At 32.7% G+C, this 18,502-nt stretch overlaps 1 protein-coding gene across 3 annotated transcripts in view; it reads left to right on the forward strand.

The window, feature by feature from the left end:
- The window catches only part of LOC129221208 (putative sodium-dependent multivitamin transporter), a 37,851-nt gene extending 21,265 nt beyond the window's left edge, over window positions 1-16,586 (forward strand). For 2 of the 3 annotated variants that reach the window (XM_054855664.1, XM_054855662.1), the window contains exons 8-12: window positions 2,333-2,543; window positions 5,338-5,492; window positions 8,513-8,748; window positions 11,143-11,252; window positions 16,450-16,586. In XM_054855664.1, the coding sequence (XP_054711639.1) occupies window positions 2,333-2,443 (111 nt within the window). In that variant the 3' untranslated portion in view covers window positions 2,444-2,543; window positions 5,338-5,492; window positions 8,513-8,748; window positions 11,143-11,252; window positions 16,450-16,586. The remainder of the gene's footprint in view (window positions 1-2,332; window positions 2,544-5,337; window positions 5,493-8,512; window positions 8,749-11,142; window positions 11,253-16,449) is intronic. The other variant, XM_054855663.1, reaches the window with a different exon arrangement.
- The last annotated feature ends 1,916 nt before the right edge of the window (window positions 16,587-18,502 follow it).

Here is an 18,502-nt window from a genome sequence, read left to right on the forward strand (position 1 = left end):
TTAAAGTGAAATATATAAATGAAGTATTTTCCGAGCGTAATGCGCTATTATAGAAATTATTAAATTAGTCGTAAATTTAACTATTAAGTATTAGGTTATTTTACGAATGAACTGAAAAAAAAATAATCAAAGTTTTTAGATTTTACGCTGCAATACGGAAAAGGCCTAGAGATAGAAACAAAACGGAATAAAATATACTAAATCCTACAGATGATTAAACTTGTATCGATGAAAAAACAATCACGTCATAAAGATACGGGATAGAAGTGAAAATTTTATCTATACTTTATTTTTTTTCACTCTGAACTGTCACTTCACCCGCACGTTTTCTTTCATGCCACGTTCTTCTTGCTTCTGCACATAACGTGCTTATTTACTACAAATTTGTATATTTTAATGAAGAAAAATATATTATAAACAACAAGAAAACCATAGAGTAAAGAAATATACATAGAGAGGTCCCGTCTATGGTAAAAAAGAGATGAAATTGAAGCCTTAAATTATGGGATACAGCAGCGGTGCAATGATGAGCGGGGTTATGATTACATGATCGCTTCGCGAGAATAGTTTTTACCAATCTCGAAAAGGGGACCGTATAAAGTAGCTGGCGGATTGGTTTGCATTTCAATTCATGTTTTAATGCAATTTCGAAAACGTGCTTCATAAACTCGCAACGATATCTAAGATTAAATTAACAACCAATTGAGATTCAGCAATGCAGTGTTTTTGAATCAAGATGTATCTCAAGAAGCTAATTATCTTGGGATACAGCTGTGCAAATTCCGGCTTCAATTTCTTAGTATAGCGGGGCCTCTCTATGTAATTTCTTTACTCTATAAAGAAAACTAAGCACTGCTCCAAATCCGCTTTTTAACTATTGCCAAAAAACAATTTAAAAAAAAAATAGTATTTATAAAGTAAATTTCGTTAAAATGAAAGTTAACCAACTAATTTCAAGGCTGAACCTAAGCAATATGGATTACGCTTTAAACTGATAACTTGACTTGAATTATATGTTGCTTCATTTTTGTCTTGATATCGATTTGTTAAATTTATTAACAAAACTAAGTTCATAATTACTATTATTTTTTAATTTTTATCAGCAATAAAAACACTAAATCACTGCCGCTATACAAAAAGCTTGTGGATCAGAATTTCGAAGCCATCGCAGAAGATGTTTCACTTCAAAAGTAGAAAACATTTTATGAAAGTTTTCAAAATATATTTCAATTGCTAGGAATTTATTCCTTGAAAAATGCTTCTGAGAAAATTGAAAGTGAACTTTATGTTACTCGTTTCTTCTCGGAGATCATTGCTTGACTTCTGGTCACCGCAGAAAAAAAAAAAAAAAAAAAAAAAAAAAAAAAAAAAAAACGACAAGCTATTCCTAATGAGAAACATTAGGAGCTATTTTCGGGGTAAGAAAAACATTTTGGGGACATTCACTGAGGCGGTGTGTTTTACCTCAAAATCAGCTTAGGGAGAAACAAATTTACATTACAATCTGATCAATATTGACTTACAATTGCAGCAGAGGAAAAAAATTGTATTATGCATTTACTTACATAACTGCGTTAAAGCTTACAGTGGTGGTAAAAAAAAAAATTGCATCACCCGCGCCGCAAAGGTGAGGAATATCATCCCGACTGCATTCAACACACGGTCAAGCATCCCGTATCCCAGATGATTTTGGGTATGTAATTCTAGTCAAGGAGTTGGTGCGCTTCATTTTGTGCAAGGAATAGTAAACGCTCAGGTGTATATTGGCATTTTGGAGGAGAAATTGTTTCCTTCTATCCGGGATCACTTTACTTCAGTCCCAAACGTCATTTTCCAGAATGATTCTGCTCCGTACCATAGGGCAAAACTGGTAAGTAACAATTTAAAAACCTTTATCCTGCCATTAGACTTAAATTGACATAGGGTTAAGTAATTTTTTTTCTCTAAACTCATACGCAGGTTCAGAAATGGAAAAATGAGCATACAATCAGCAGTTTGCCTTGGCCCGGAAACAGCTCCGATCTACCTAAACAATTATCGGATTCCGGCTGTTAAATGTTCATTTCATAAGTTTGCAGAATTTCATACATTCATCGTTAATCGGTCGACCAAAACTTCTCACATAATCCCATTGTTGTGAAAATTTGAGGATGAAGCAATTTCTTTTACCAGCACTGTAAAAAAGTGTCTTAGTGTTAATAATGAAGCAAATTTTAGTGAGGATGACAAATAAAAATTTGGAAAAAATTAATAAAAAAATGCAATCTACTTTTAAAAATTTTTCTTTAAATGTTTTTACGAATAAAAAAAAAAACACATTGTTTATTTTCAGTTACTTCCATACTTCATTATGTCTACTCTGAGCAATTATCCAGGTTTGGCAGGATTGTGCATCTGTGGAATTTTTAGTGCTGCACTAAGCACTTTGGTCTTCCGGGATTAACTCTTTAGAGTGCTGTAACAACAGAAGACCTAATTCGTCCTTTCTGCATATCTCGGAAAAATTTCAGAAGCAAAGATAGCTGTTTCTGCAAAAGTTGCTAGTGAGTTTTGAACAATAACTACACAATTCAATATCCTCATGTAATAAGTAATTCGAAGAAGAGAGGTATACAATGATTGTTTTTTTTTTTTTTGAGAGAGAAATAAAAGTAGCATAATATTTTTATTACCAATTTCTTTTTCCTTAACTTAGCTTTTAAAGAAGAAAATATCAATATACTTTTAATGAAAGTAACGTAAAGTCAATCGCTGAATTTCAAAAGCGAACAAATGCTACATGTCTCCTACTCCCAATTAGTAATTAGATTCTCTCTCTTCAAACTGCTTTTCCATCTATGATTCCTCCCTCCATAAATATTTCAAGTTTCAGAAACACACAAATGACGAATTCATAGTTAAAAAAAATATTTACACGCTCTTTCCTAAATGAGTCGTAGCATGTTATTCCTAGAGCGAACACTAAGTGAAACTAGTGTGAGGCAAATGTGACAGCAATAACTGTGTCAATAAGATAAAAAAACATTTTCCGTTAACTGTCCATTATTTTTTCTTAATCATCCCTTCCAATTTGTTAAATATAATAAAGAATATTTTTAAAAATACGTAATTCGTTTAATTACACTGATAAGACAAAAAAAAAAAGAAAAGTTTCGGCAGATATCTTGGTATCCCAACACTTGTTTTAAGACGATTGAGACAAGCTGATTAAAATGTGCAAACCGTTTGTCTTTATCACCCATCGTTTCTGACATATATTTCATTAACCATTTATTTATGTTTAACAATGTATCAAGGCAAACATCTACATAGCATCATCAAGGTTTAAAGTATAATACACATATAAAATACATAGCTGTGCATAAAGTTCCTTAATTCAAAGTTAGTTTGGTTTGAATTTCTTTGCTGTAGACTTGCGTTTGTGCTGAGTATTTGGCATGTTGCGCTGAATGATTTAGCAGTAGTCAGCCAACATTACTGCACTCTATCGACTCTGATAGCGTGACTCCATAACCGATGTGTCCCTGATGAAAACGTTCGTCATGTTCATCAATTACAGAACCTAGGTTCTCGGGAAAGAAGTCAAGACGGGAGTCGAGAAGATAAATCTTGAGGGACACGTTGCAACCCATCAAGCTGTACGCACTAATGCACTTATGCACAATATTTACATACATGAAATACACCGCCAGCTCAGTCAATTCAGCCGAGGACTAGAGTTTCGTGCTTATTAGCACTCATCAGCCCGGCATAGGAAAGTGATTGAGGTGGAGATGGAAAACCTCTTAGGAAGTCAAGAGTGTCAATTCAGGAAATTTTTTATTTAAAAGAAAATTGACTGTTACAGACTTGAATGCCAATTATGCTTCTTTTTCAGTAAGTACTGCTGAGTAAGTTTTCGAAGTGACTGCCTACAATGATCTTCCTTATTTGTAAACCTATGAACACATCTTCTTTACTTTCGCATAGCTCAACTTTGGAAAATTGTTGGATAGGTGCCTAAAAGCATCTGAGTTGCTGTCTAGTGCCTACACGAAGTTCTTGATGAGTCCCAGCTTTATATGAAGTGGAGACATAATATTGGAAATGTGAAGGGGGACTAAACATTTTTAAATATCATAGTAGCTTATAACATTTTTATTGGGGCATTAACATTTTCGGGTTTCTCTGAAGAGTACTCACAATCAAAGGGAAAATTCGGCTTTGCATTAAAAAAAAAATCCAATGAAAGTGGAGCAAAAAATGTATGTTTTTTGCTGATAGCTTGAAAACCTGACATGATAGAGCAAAATAGTTTTCATATTTGTAATCAGCATGAAAAACTGCATGAGAGAAAGTATGCATCATACCAGGTATTATATTTAGAAGAAGCATAATTTTGTAATTCAGCAGCAATACTATGTAGAGCAGAAGCATACTTTTGTAAATATGTATTACGCTGCAAGCAACGTCGTATTATACGGCAATATTATGATGCTGCAACGTAATTTACTTGTTGATTTCTAATTCTTAAGAAAATCAAACCTGGAATATTGATTTGATTATGTATTTTTTAATGCCTTCGGTAAAACTGCAAACAGAAATGTTATTTTTACATTAATTTTAAGCTGCATACCGTACAGATGTTCAAGAAGACCAACAAATTATATAATATTAAACCGTGACTAATTTTCATTCGATAGCTGAAAGAAAGAGAGTCAGTAAATTTCTTATTGTAAGCATGAAAGCAATGGGGTGATTTCCTTCAGTCAAAAGTGCTACTTTTAGTCACTGAAATTGATAGAATGAGTAAAAAAATAACATGGACCTAGAAAATACTTTCATTTTCCCAACAGTTATTTTTTAACAAATTTTTTGAACTGTCCGATTTTGAAAAGAAGGCGTGGTCTTCATGACGTCACAAATGATGCAATTTGGCGCATCTTTCTACCTCGTTTCCACGTTATGATAATCAAGAAGCGAATGAAATATTGCGCTCTACACTTGCTATCAACCATATCGTTGCCAATTCACGTGAGTAAAGATTCGAATTAAATATTTTGTTCTGTGATTGGCAACACTGAATGGCATTTCATCATTTGTGATGCCACACGACACAAGCGTAAACAATGAAAGCGAACCGATTTAAGTAATTTTTAAAAAATATTAAACTTAAACAATTTATTTAAAAAGTGGTCAGATCCTATGTTTTTAAGCATGCTCTTTCATAAAAAAATGCTTTTAAAATTTTGGAAACGACCCCTATTTTCTAAAATGTTATCTTTCGATTATAATAAAATTATTTTGAAAAATAGTTGTTTTTTCTCTGTTTTAAAGATTTTTAAATTTTATTTTCAGCTGTGTTTTATGGTCTTCTATGCTTTTGTTTCACTGCCGTTGTCTCTAAGTTTGGCAATTTAGTTCAAATAACTTTGACAGTTTATAGTTTGATCAATGTGCCAATCATGGGAGTTTTCTTTCTTGGGATGATGACACGAAGATCTAATGAAAAAGTAAGAACAACGATCATTTAAATCCATGGTTTGTTTTCTTATTGTTACCAAATTCTTTCTTATCGTTTGGTGTATAAAAAATTATTCTTACAAATGCATTCGAAATCATTAGCAAAAAACATTTAAAAGTATTTTTTTGTGACATTTCTGTTTGCATGTCAGATAAAATGGCCTTACTTGGTTTCTCCTTTCATCATTAACTAAGTTTCAGCTCTGATAAAAAACACTCGAAGTATTTTTGTTAATACTACGAATGTATTAAAATGAATTTCTTTAAATGTAATAAAAGAAACATGCTTCTTTGGTTTCTACTGCTTAGTGTCGTAAGCTCAAGACTTTTTTTTTCCTTGAGAAAACAGTTCCTTGTTGATAAAGAACATGGTTATGTAACAAGTTTGGTTCCACTTCTAAAAAAAAATTATTTACACATTTTTAAAAATAGGTTATTCCATAACTAATCGAGAAAAATGTATGAATAGTACATATACTAGCTGTACCCACACGGGTGTGCTCCTGCTATAAAGTTTTTAAAAAAAGGTATTTGAATGTACATAAATTTCCCTTCGCACTCCGAAATTTAATTAAAAAAAAAAGTTCTGTTTCGCTAGTTAAAATGACGTAATAAAAAAAAATAATGTCGAAACAATGATGGCAATTTTTTGTCAAATCTTCCTCTTCCAAAGAAAGAAAGAACATCTAATTTCATTATGCTTAGGATCATTCACAACCAACGTGGTTAACAGTTTAAAGTTGAAGAGCAAAATAATAACCCGCAACATCCAATCCGAAAGAAATTGCTAGTTAAAAATTCAATGAATAAAAAATATCAATGAATAAAATAAAGTTAAGATTTATTGGCTAAAAATATTTATAAAAAAATAAAAACAATCAATGAATATAAACACTATTGATGCATGAAAAGAAAAAACAAATGATAATATTTAGTTCGATCGAATGAATTTCATTTACCACACAGAGAAGAATCACGTGGCTCACTATCTACCAATGGGAAATAGAACAGATGTTGACAAATGTCAGGCATTGGGCAAAGAGACGACAATAAGAAATCTTAATTTCTGGATCAGACCATGTGAAAATGTCCCACCAAAAAGAATAAAGAATCCAATTGAAATACTTTGTGCAGTAAGAGCAAAATCAAAATCCGTGTTTACCCTGAAGAATAATAATTTAATTGAAAAATGTGTTAGTTACAACGAATGAAAATCATCCCCAACCATAAGAAAAAATAAAATGCACATCCCGGCTGAACATCGATCAGTTGAAAAATGCGCAGATATTCCTACCAAAAATAATCACGGCAGTTATGAAAAACTGCATTTTCAATGAGCCTCTAATTTCGGTGAAGGGCAATTCCCCGAAAACGAAAACAATTTTTTTTTTGTCATGAACTTGATTGGAATTACTTAATAATTTTTTTCACTTATTATTCAGTAGCGTTATATGAGCTAAGTAAAACACATTTTTTAATTCTGTTAAAAATATGGTGAATTTTATTGCAATAAATACACTTTAAAAATTCATTTCATTTCGCCGGTCATTCCGTCATAACAAATAAACTTGAACTAATCAACACAATGCATGAAAAATTATTCAAATTAACCGTTTCTTATTGTTACTTCCCTAGCTTCTAAGTATTTCACCAGTTGAAAGATTGAATTAACGCATAATTCACAAAAAATTTGTTTTGTGCAGATAAAATAAATATAAGTTTCAATGAATCTAATTTGACTGTAAAAACATAAGCTTTGGTTGTTGTTTTTTTAAATCAAAACTAACATCGTTTTGTAATAATTGGAATACCCTGAGCTAAAAGGAATTCTTTTCTTTGTTATAATCAGTATAGCAGAGCTGAGGATAATTATAAAGTTAAATGCTTTTGAGAATTCAAAATAAGAAAGGAGAAACAAACGAAGAATTTAGTAGACATAACCTTGTCAACACAATTCAACGTTAATAACTTGAATGGAGAAGATATTTTCGAAATTAATTTAAAACGCTGGTAACTTTTCTTCTAATTGATATAGAAGCTTGGATCTTCAACCGTAGTTCTGGTTATATATGGGGTGAAAATAAATCGCTCTTTCTAATGGTGTCAAAACGAAAAGAGTGAAACATTTTGTTCCCTTTTTATTGACTGCTTTAATGAAAAACTAAAATGATTGGATACGGGTGAAGCCTTGGAAAAGTAGAGTTAAAAGTGTAAATTATTCCGACCATAATTAAGTTAGAGAACTGGAACACATTGCATCGAAAGCAGAAAAAATCTGCTTTTTCAAATGATACATAATATTAGTGCGTGCAAGTAATTTTCACCCCCATATTCGGGATGTTGTATGAAAATTGTGTCCTAAATTGGAATAAAAAAAAAACTGTAGATCAAAAATTTTTTGAACTGGTTACCAAACCTCTCCGGTGCTATAACAAATGCTCTGTGAAATCTTCAGTGAACTCGGCCGGGTAGGTCTCGAGTTCTGTGCGTTCAAACAGATAGACACTCTTTGGAGGCTTCATTTTATATTATGTAGATATGTGTATTTTTCAGTCAATTTCTTAACATATTGCTTACGTGTTGCAACTTTTAAACCAAAAAACGAAACTCCGTAGAATTTTCAGGCTTTTACTTTTTGAGTAACAATTTTTTGAAAATGAAAAAAAAATGGCAGAATCCTTTATTTTATTTACATTTAATAATTTTTTTACGTAGATGACATCCATTAGCGTTTAAATCTGTAATTTTGGTGCAATATTATTATTGTTGCAGTCATTCAAACGTTATTATAAACATGTGTAATCATTCTAGTAACATGTGTATGTATGCATGAATAAAATATTAATAGAGAAAAGAGTGAGTGGAGTCACAAGGGCACAGTTTTATAACAATCAGCCTCGTAAAGTAGACATTTATTTCTTCACATTCTATTGTATTTGTATGATTCATTTATTTCTGAAGAAACTCTTTGCAGTTCTAAATAAAGAAAGGAAAACTTTTCTTATTCTAGGGTGTAATTGTGGGCTTAGTTGTTTCCATCGCTTTAACAACGTGGATTAGTTTTGCATCAGCTGTCAACGGTCCACCATCAAAACCTCTTCCAGTGTCCATAGAAGAATGCAGTTTAAGTGAATTCGTAAATTCAACTGTGTTGGCGTACAATAATCTTTCGAATCCAGAGGATTATGTGACAAAGGAAATGACACTGCCCACGAATGTTACATCAGTATCAGGAAAAGATTTCAAGTAAGTTACTTGTGTTATGCTTCGTCTGCCAACGTGTAGAGATGATGGAACAAATGATGTGGCTAGAGAAATAACATAATGTTGCTTTTGTCGTGTATGACAAAGTGCACAGGCAGAAAATAGATGTAGTTTCTAGATGCACAACGAGAAACCAGTATCGGGGACGAACGAGATAGCCCACTAAACGAACAGGCATCTGAAAACAGTTTTAAAACAAGATAATCTGAGTGAAATTTCAATAAGAAAATTCTTACTGTAAAAATTTCAAAACAAACAAAAGCGAATTGTAATCGACGAGCGCAAGATCTCTTTATCTAATAGGACGCAAACAACTTTTGCCCGTTTACTCCCGAGATTTGCCAATCCCCCCTCTTTCAATGGTGGCCAAGAGAGGGTGATAAAACTTTTTTTTTTATTGAAAAAGCACTTAATTTTACATCATGGGCCTTCATGTATCACAGATACATGAGATTAGAGTTAAAAGCTGAGTTATAGAAACTAAGATAACAAATTTTAAAATGTATAAATCAGTAACATTTTCAACAACAAGGGAAAAAATTAGATAGTGGAATGAACCACGACCTTGGCAATGTCATCGGATTTGTCTGTGTGTAATGTGTCCGTGTTACAGTCAATGCCAATTTAGAAATGGACACGAGCAATGGAAAGAAAGTTAAGAAGGTGTTTGGGATCCTGATTTACTCGTACGGGCGGGCATTGCTTACAGTCTACATTAGGGTGGTTCCAAAAAACTTTTTTTCAGCTAGAGTCCAGGACACCCCCCCCCCTTTTTTTAGACTTGCTAATAGTATTACGCTGTAAAAGTTTTATCTTCTTACTCAAATTTTAAGAGAGTGCTCAATGACCCCTTCATTTAACACCCTACCATAGAAAATGCCCCGAATTTAGAAACATTTAATTTCCTCAGCTGTTTTTTTTTTGTAAATAATTATTTTATTGCAATGTATATGCATATTGCTCGAGTATATTATGATATGTAGCATTGTTTTGTCAGTTTAATGTATTTTTTAAAATCTACTCCCCATATTTAAGACGTTTGATGGAAGGGGTTGATCATCCATTTTCAGTTGAAAAAGGAAGCTGAAATTCTTCGAGTATATTACTATCCACAAGTCGATAAATATTGAGAGATGTCCCGTTATCTAGGAGAAACTTTTTTTTTTACATGTATTTTTGAACCACCCTAGTCGACATATGAGGAAGTGAGAAGCAAAGCGATGTAAGTGCCAAAACTAAAAACATTAAAGAGAACTAGTGCATGCAAATGTTAGGAGAACGTCTTTGTCATGGGGCAAGAGATGGTGTTTGTAATCCGTGTAGGTGCTGCTATACAGCAAAATTTATATAAAAAAATCAATAAAAACCTACCTAAGACCTAATCTTTAAATGCGTTTTACCCAAAACTTTATTAAGTCCACTTACACCCCTTTGCTTCTCACTGCCTAAAATGTTCTTAAGCCATTGGTCAGGATCTTTATGCTTTGAAGTGTTTTGTCCTCGGTGTGGTTATGGTCGTCGTTATCTCTCGATTGTAGTTTAATTCTTTTTTTATGTTAATAATTGGAAATGTAATGTTTGTAAAAAGTAGCCCTAAAGAAATCGGGAATAAATTAAAATGTTTGTTCTCTCTTGATGATTTACTTTCCAATAATTTCTGATTTTTTTAAGCATACAAATGAAAATTGAAATGCTTACAATTGCTATGATTAACTTAAAAAATATTTTCTTAATTATATTTTTGTCTTCCTCTAGCTAGAAAAACTACAACCACCATAACATATTTTTCACATATGAACGTAATGAAGATGAAGAGAGTGGTATTTTGGGTGCAGAGGTGTATAAATCTACAAATAAGTTAAATGTGTTCGCTATTCTTAGAAGAAACTTCAAACGTGCGCTAGAGGTCAAAATGCTTTCGAAACTCAAATAAAACCAATGCATGTATTAACCATATGCTTTAATCTAGGGAGTGTATCGGAAACTGATTATTATTTGAATGCATAAACATTATAGAGCTAATCGAGCAATATTATATTTTAACAAAATTTTGACGCATTTTTTAAAATTGAAATCCACTATTATAGAATAATAAAACGATGAAAAATATTTTAGAACATTTCCTAGAAAACTATTCAAAGGAAGTTTTCATCAGGTATCTGAACGATAAATTTTAAAAATTTTCCTGCAAAAATACAGCGCATATTTAACTTTTTGGCAAATTTACTTACATTGAAAAATAATGCCCTATTGTCTCTCTTTATCAAGTTTAAATCTGGAAAAAGTGTCATATAGTTCTATTTTATAAGTTGAGAAAAAGTTGCTCCAAAGGTGTTTGGAATCTTTAATAAACTATTTTTTTTTAATTTATTTCAGCGATGCATTTTACCTCTATAAAATTTCATTCATGTGGTATCCGCCTATTGCATTTGTGACCTGCATAGCAATAGGTTACTTGTCAAGCATTTTATTAAATTTGTTTACTGGTAAGTATTTTGAAAATTTATTATTAATAGCAATGATATTAGTAAGCATCAATAGATTTATCATTGACGTATAAAAAAATATAGTCGATTTGATTTAATGCATGCATTTATAAAATGAACACAAAACGGACGAAATGAAAGAAAAATGTCATTTAGTTTTAAAGAACATCAGTTTTTCAAAAATAACTAAAGATGGAATAAAATCTTATAAATTGTCTTAAACACCAAGCAAAAATTGCGTCCAAATATTTCCGGTAATAGTAATTATTTGGAATGGAACTAGTAAATGAATGAGGAAGGTCGATGTTTTTTTAAAAATTAAATCTAGTTTTCATGAAAACTTAAAAATCGTAATTTCGTATTATACAATGACATATTATTTTTTCAAACTAAAGTGCCAGTTAAAAAACAATTGTTTGAAAATTTCTAAGTGCATCAATTTTTTAGATTTTCACAACGCTATTTGTTAGCTTTACTATTGTATAAGTGGTGCCCAACCTACTACATCCCTTAGAGCAGGAATTAGTAAATGGAGGGAGAGCAAGTCCAATAATTGGCTTAACAAGCGCTGAGGCAAAAACCCACAATTCACTTAAATCAACGACGACGAGTAGTTGACACATTTTGCGTGAAACTAGCAAAAAAAAAAAAAAAAACCTCACTTCTTACAATGCTTTGCTTTAAAATCTGTCCCGTGATTTGGAGTCTTAGCTTTACGAATCAAAGTCTTCTATCCATTGAGAAGAGATAAAATAGAGGGAGTGAAGAATTTCATTCAGGAAACCAAGACCCCAAGACACGCGATAGATTTTAAAGCAAATTATTGGAAGAAATCTAGTTTCTTTCGCTTGTTTCACGCAAAACGTGCCAATTATTCGTCGTTGTTGAGTCACGTGACTTGGGGTCTTTGGGTCAGCTTTTGCTAAATCAATGATTGGACTTGCTCCCTCAATTTTAATTCCAGCTCTAAGATTCCTCCATTTTACCTTTTCTCAAAGCTACATCCGGGCTACATATGGCCCGCGAAGATGATCCGTGTTGTTCAATATTGTAAATAGAAAATCGTGATTAGTCGCAATGTCACAAATACAGAACTAAATACTCAGAAATTCGTTTCTGGAAAACATATGCAAACTTCGATTTAATAAAATAAACATCTAGTAATGATAGCAAATTCTTAGTATTTAGGTTTTCTGTCCCTTTCAATTTTTTCATATATTATTTTTTAAAAAACTAAATATTTTTAAAACTTTGTGTGTTCTGATTGTGGCCGGCGAGAAAAGTCTGAATTTGAGGTTTGGCCCTCAGGTAAAAAGGTTGAGCACCACTAGGTAGTACATTGGCGATAATGCACCTGAAACAATTTTTTTTTTCAGAATCTCTTCTTTTTGCAACAGTGTTATTCCATAGTGACTAACGTAACATTCGCAGCTGATTTCCAAACTCTTTTTACTTACACCGGGAGTAAAAATAAATGTATTTTGATTTAATATGAAGATTTAAAATATACGAGGTGACTATTTTTCATTTCTACCAAAAATTTGAAGCAAAATAAGCGCTGGCAGGTATTTTTTCACCAAAAAAGGCATCGTGACTAACGTAACATTTTTGCAACCCTGAGAAACAATGCTTATGTTACGAGGCAAATTTTTCTGAAATTTACGCAGGCATTTAAAATTGGTTGATATATTTGTAAAAAGTAAACAATCTATTTTTTAAAATGTACTACAGATTTGTTACAGATGAATCTTTTTTGGCCCTTAGCGGTACCTTTACGAAAAACTGTGTGTGACTAACGTAACGTGACTAACGTAACCATCGAATAACAAGCAATGAATGCATATAAAAAACTTTTTCTAATTAATTTCTTGCTCTTATATTGTTTTTACACTTTTTAGGAACCTTCTTTGTGTTGCATTATGGTTCTTTCTTTACTTTTTTTCTATATTAGTTTAAGGAATTGAATGAAAGGATTCAGTTCAATTAACTCAATTTGAATGTGCGGAAAAAATAAACAAATAAAAAAACTGCTTTTACAAACTGAATAACATCATTTTTGTCATCTAATTAAATCCTAAATATCTCTCTTTTAAAAAATTAACTTTATGCAAAATGATAGTTTCACCGAATACTAGTATTCTGCCGATATACTAGTTATCGTCATAAGAAACTCCGTAATACTTTTCGATGGCAAATTATTTTTTAAGGTTTATTGATTCATCGAACGAATAGTGTTGTGCATGCTTTCGAATTAAAATGTAATATTGAAAAAAAAATTATTCGAATATTTTTGCAGAATGCATTTTAATTTCAGATATCACCGCAAATGTTTGAATTTCTAAATGATCATTCTTGCATTTTCTGAAATATATGGCAGCAGCACTTATTGTCACTGTATCATGTAACATCTTCAAATGTTTTCCAACGAGCAGCCATTACTTCATTTTAATAATAGGTGGAGATGTATTTTCTAAAAAATAGAGACTTTCTCCTTTGTTAAGGCTGTTTTTCTCTAATCTTAATTCTTAAGCTTGGATTCTTGTGTTGAATGCATATTCAGCAGAGTACTCATTTAGCTTTACTCACCTTTTTTTCTTTTTCAATAATTCTTTAAACTGGAAGTATTTTTATAAAGACCTTTAAAAAAGTATTTTTCTAAGTAAACAGAAGGTCTATACAATGTAATTTTACTTGTATTTTTCACCCTTTATATTTTTAATCAATATAGAATGCCTGCATATTCAAAATTGTGCATGAAAATGCACATTAAATTAAATACCTTTTAAATATTAACAGTCATTTTTAAAATGTTACGTTAGTCTTATGCAAACTGTTACGTTAGTCACAGCTCAAATGTTACGTTAGTCACACTAATTATTTTATATCTACTGATACTGAAATAAATGTTTTGCACTTTTTAAGTAGATATGACACAGATGTAAGAAAATAAAAAGTGCTGTTTGGTTCAATCATCTGGTTTAGTTTTTAAGCAGAAAATAGTACATTTTCGTGACTAACGTAACCTAAATATTTTCAGTGAAATAACCAAACTAATTAAAATACTTAACTTATAATGTATGCAAAAAGAACAGTCAATTTTATTGGGCCAACATCTAATCATTTAGAATAAACATAGTTCTTTTAAAGATTTTCAAAAAAAATTATATTATACAAGAAAACTTAGACGCATGTTTTTTGCGTATGCTAAGCCTTTTCTACAACCTTGCACGTTTAGAGCCAGAAGAAAAACACCAAATGAAATTTTTGCAAACTGTTACTGGATTTATGTACTAGAAAGTATGCTGAATGAAATGATAGGTCACAATTGAGACTTTGTAGAAAAAAAAATTCTGAGGTTGAGGTTGACATTTCTATGGAATGACCCAACAGCAAAACTCTCTGTGCTACATGTGTAACTGTGAGTAAAACGACAACAACGTGCATAAACTACAAAGTAATAAAATAAAGTTAAAACTCTGCAAACAGCTGTTTCGGGGCTGTCAAATGCAAGCCCCTTCATCAGTGCATAAAAGAAGAACGAAAAGTCAACACAATGTGAACCGAACGACAAATAAACAAAATTTTTTTTCATTCAGAACCATATTTTTTTTCGATCTGCAACAGGATCATGTCGGCTAAACTAGAAACGAACGTGAATTTCTTGCTGAAGAGAAATAAAAAAACCTTTATTTCGAATATTTTCCTATACAACACACGACGATGCTTACCACTCCATGCGATTGCTGCTCTTCAAATGGCAGGCATACCTAAATCTGTCATTATCATCTTCACCGCCGTATCCGCATCACAACTCACACAACCAACTCCCTTTTCTCACGCGGGAGGTTAATACATACACTGGCTAATGAATTAGAACCTTTGAGATATCAGATTGAGTCTTGAGGAAGTATCATGACAGTATGTTCTGCTGGCATGGAGGTGATGCCCTTGTCTTTCTCGAGGGTAAACAAACAACCGTTCGATACCTAGATGTACTGGTAGATCAAGTGCACCTTGCAATGTTGCATTTTGATCCTGATGGCGACGGATACTTCATGGTCGATAATGCAACTACGATAAAACCTGTCTACAACGATACTGTTGGGACCTAAAAATGATATTGTTATAGACAGGTTATCGTTATAGACAGTTTGATTATTTATTGCTGCCATTCTGCATGAGACGAAGGAAAATATCTTTATAGACAGGTTTCACTGTATACATCGTGCCAGAAGTGTTGAAAATTGGTTTGCTGAGCATCAGTCTGACTTCAAACACCTTTCTTTGCCTCCGCATATCCCGGATCTTTACTCTCTATAAAATGTGTGGGATATGGGGGAAAGACGCATTCGACAGCACTCTCTTTTTCCATCTAATTTACAAGATCTAAAAAGCTGCGCAGCCAAAATGCATGGCATTCTCTAGATGTAACCGCATTCCAGAAGCTTGTAGGTTCAATGCCGGAACGAATCAGAGCAGTTATTTGCGCAAAAGGTGGTCCAATAAATTATTGATCTTCTGTTTCTAACTCATTGGCCTATGAGTGTATGTCCGTCTAACCTGAAATAACGTAAACGCCTCGTGCATTTACGCTAGAGATCACCCAAGCAGGATACAAAAAAACTCCATTCATTTGTGAGTTTTGGTGCATCAAATGAGCATTTAGCTTTAATTTTGAACGTAAGTACTTATAACAACGTTGTGGTACTTACTAAGGCAAAATTTTGTTTCATTATGACAACTCTTTCTTGGTTTGTGCGTTCGACGAGCTCAACCGGTCGCTACCAGTTAACCGATCACGTTACAGCTACTAATCACGTGTTTCAATTAACCAATCAACAGCTCAAAATGGTAACCGGTGAAGTAACCTATAGATGATAGAACGCTGAGGTTAGTAACCGGTTACTCACCGGTCGACCGGCGAGGCTCGTCGAACGCAACCTTGGTGTTCAAGTTTAATGGCAGTTAGTGTACGTGGCATTGAAAACTTTGGGATGGAAAGATAAAAACAATCTTCCCACATGTTAAACACTTTTTTATTTACTTTAACGTTTTAACAAGATTTAAATTAAATGATCTTATTAGACTGAATAGGATTTCTATAGATCATTTATGCACTTGACATTTTAAAAACACTTACACTATTTGCTTTTTTCCACTAAAAATCATTAATTCAAATGCATATACATCTTTTTAGGTGAAACAAAAAGCACTTCTGAAGAACTACTAAGCCCTGTCTTTAAGTTTTTCTCCAAAAAATCTGATGGAGAGGAAAAAGAGCAAATTGAAATGTAACTAAAGAAAAGGAAAAAGAGTGACATCAAAGAAAGTTCTTAGATTCTATGCACAAATTGTGAAATCCATCGTTTGTAGTAAAATATTTTTTAAACACATTGTATTTTTTTCAAAAATAAATAATTGAATTAAAAATCAAAATGTCATTATATGCAATTTCTTTGTCCATTTATCCATATCAATCACATAAAAGTAACCATATTATAATCTAATTATCTTAAGAAATTTAAAAATGTTTTTTGTCGAAGCACTGTATAAATAATTAATACTGTTTTCTAATAATATTGACAACACGTCATACAGTGGAGTATTTTACGGAAAATCTTGGTCGAAAATGGTTTTATATTTTCAATCCTTTGAAGGAAAAAAACCTGCTGTGTGTTTGTGCGCTGTGTAGCAAGTTGTCTGAAAGGTCAGATGTTGCTAGTTGAAACTCTATTTTCAGAATTCAATTTAGCAAATAAAATATCTAAATGTTTTACACTTGTTTTACATTTTTGCAAGTTTACGACACTAAAAACGTTCTTAATTCACCTAGAAAAGAAAAGCATGCATCACCGCGCAGTTAGAATAAATAATTTTCTTTAAAGGTCTAATTGATTGGAGTTGTAACGTAAGTCAACAAATTTCCAGTAATTTACAAAGGGAGGTCACCTTCTCGACTTTTTTTTTATTTATTCATTTAATGCAAAGTAAAATTTCTGCATCCAAGATTCTAATGATGTTGGGGCTCGGAATTTTTTTAAGGAAATAATATCAACACATTAACTTTATTTAAGAAGCCCAATGGCTCAGTGGTAGTGCTTCGCGCTTTCACGTCACCTGTCTGAGTTCTATCCCCGGGTCGGGCATGGTCGACTCAGTCGTTCATCCCTTTAGTGGGTCACCAAGCGTGCTTGGTAGATAAACCCTGGTGATTGCGCGTTAAGCTAACCCTTTAACAAGAACATCTATCTGCTTAGCACCCCAGAGCCGTTCGTCAGGACAACAGAGATGAGCGCAGCAGGCTCACATGGCCTTGGTCCCCACGGGCTGTTGTGCCACTGGGTTTGATTTGGTTTACCTTCAATACAGCAAAAAAAAGTAAGATCTTATTTCACTGATTGAAAATGATTTTTTTACATTGAGTTAAAATAAAAATGTGCACTGATTTCCCCTGTTTCACAATAGTTGACTGCTTGACGAAAAAGTTGGCTGCTAAAGAAAGTAAACTAACAAGTAAAGCGTGTTTGCTGTTAAGTATTTTTTTTTCTTTTGAGGGAATATACGTTCGCTGGCCAATGAATTAGAAACCCAAGATCAATATTTTATTGGACCACTTTTAGCACGGATAACTGCTCTGATTCTTTTGTGAATCGAGTCTTTTTCAGAGCATTTATATCAAGAGAACATAATGAGTCGGCTACGCAGCGTTTTAGATCTTGCAAATTAGATAGAAGAGGAGAGTGCTGAAGGATGCGTCTTTCCCCCATATCCCACACATTTTCTATGGGGTTAAGATCCGGAATTTGCGATGGCCGGAGAAGGTGTTGGAAGTCAGACTCATACTCATCGAACCAATTTTCAACACTTCTGGCACGATGTATAGTTGCATTATTGTACATGAAGTATCCGTCATTATCAGGATAAAAATGCAACATTGCAGTGTGCACTTTATCTGCCAGTATATCTAGGTATTGCATGGCTGTTTGTTCACCCTTGAGGAACACCAGGGCACCACTTCCATGCCAGCAGAGTACGCTTCATATCATGATACACCGTCCAGATCGTTGCACAAAGCACGCATTCAAATGCAAATCTTAAAGGTTTGTGTAATTCATTGGCCAGTCAGTGTAATGAGTATACTTAGTTCCAAAGAAAAAAAAATGCGATTAATTAAATCCCAGTATTCTCAGCAAGACATAAGTTTGAATTGGAGAAAAAAAAATCAGTCATAACACTTGATCATTAGGGTA

The sequence above is a fragment of the Uloborus diversus genome, chromosome 4 (assembly GCF_026930045.1).
Source record: "Uloborus diversus isolate 005 chromosome 4, Udiv.v.3.1, whole genome shotgun sequence".
Lineage (NCBI taxonomy): Eukaryota > Metazoa > Arthropoda > Arachnida > Araneae > Uloboridae > Uloborus > Uloborus diversus.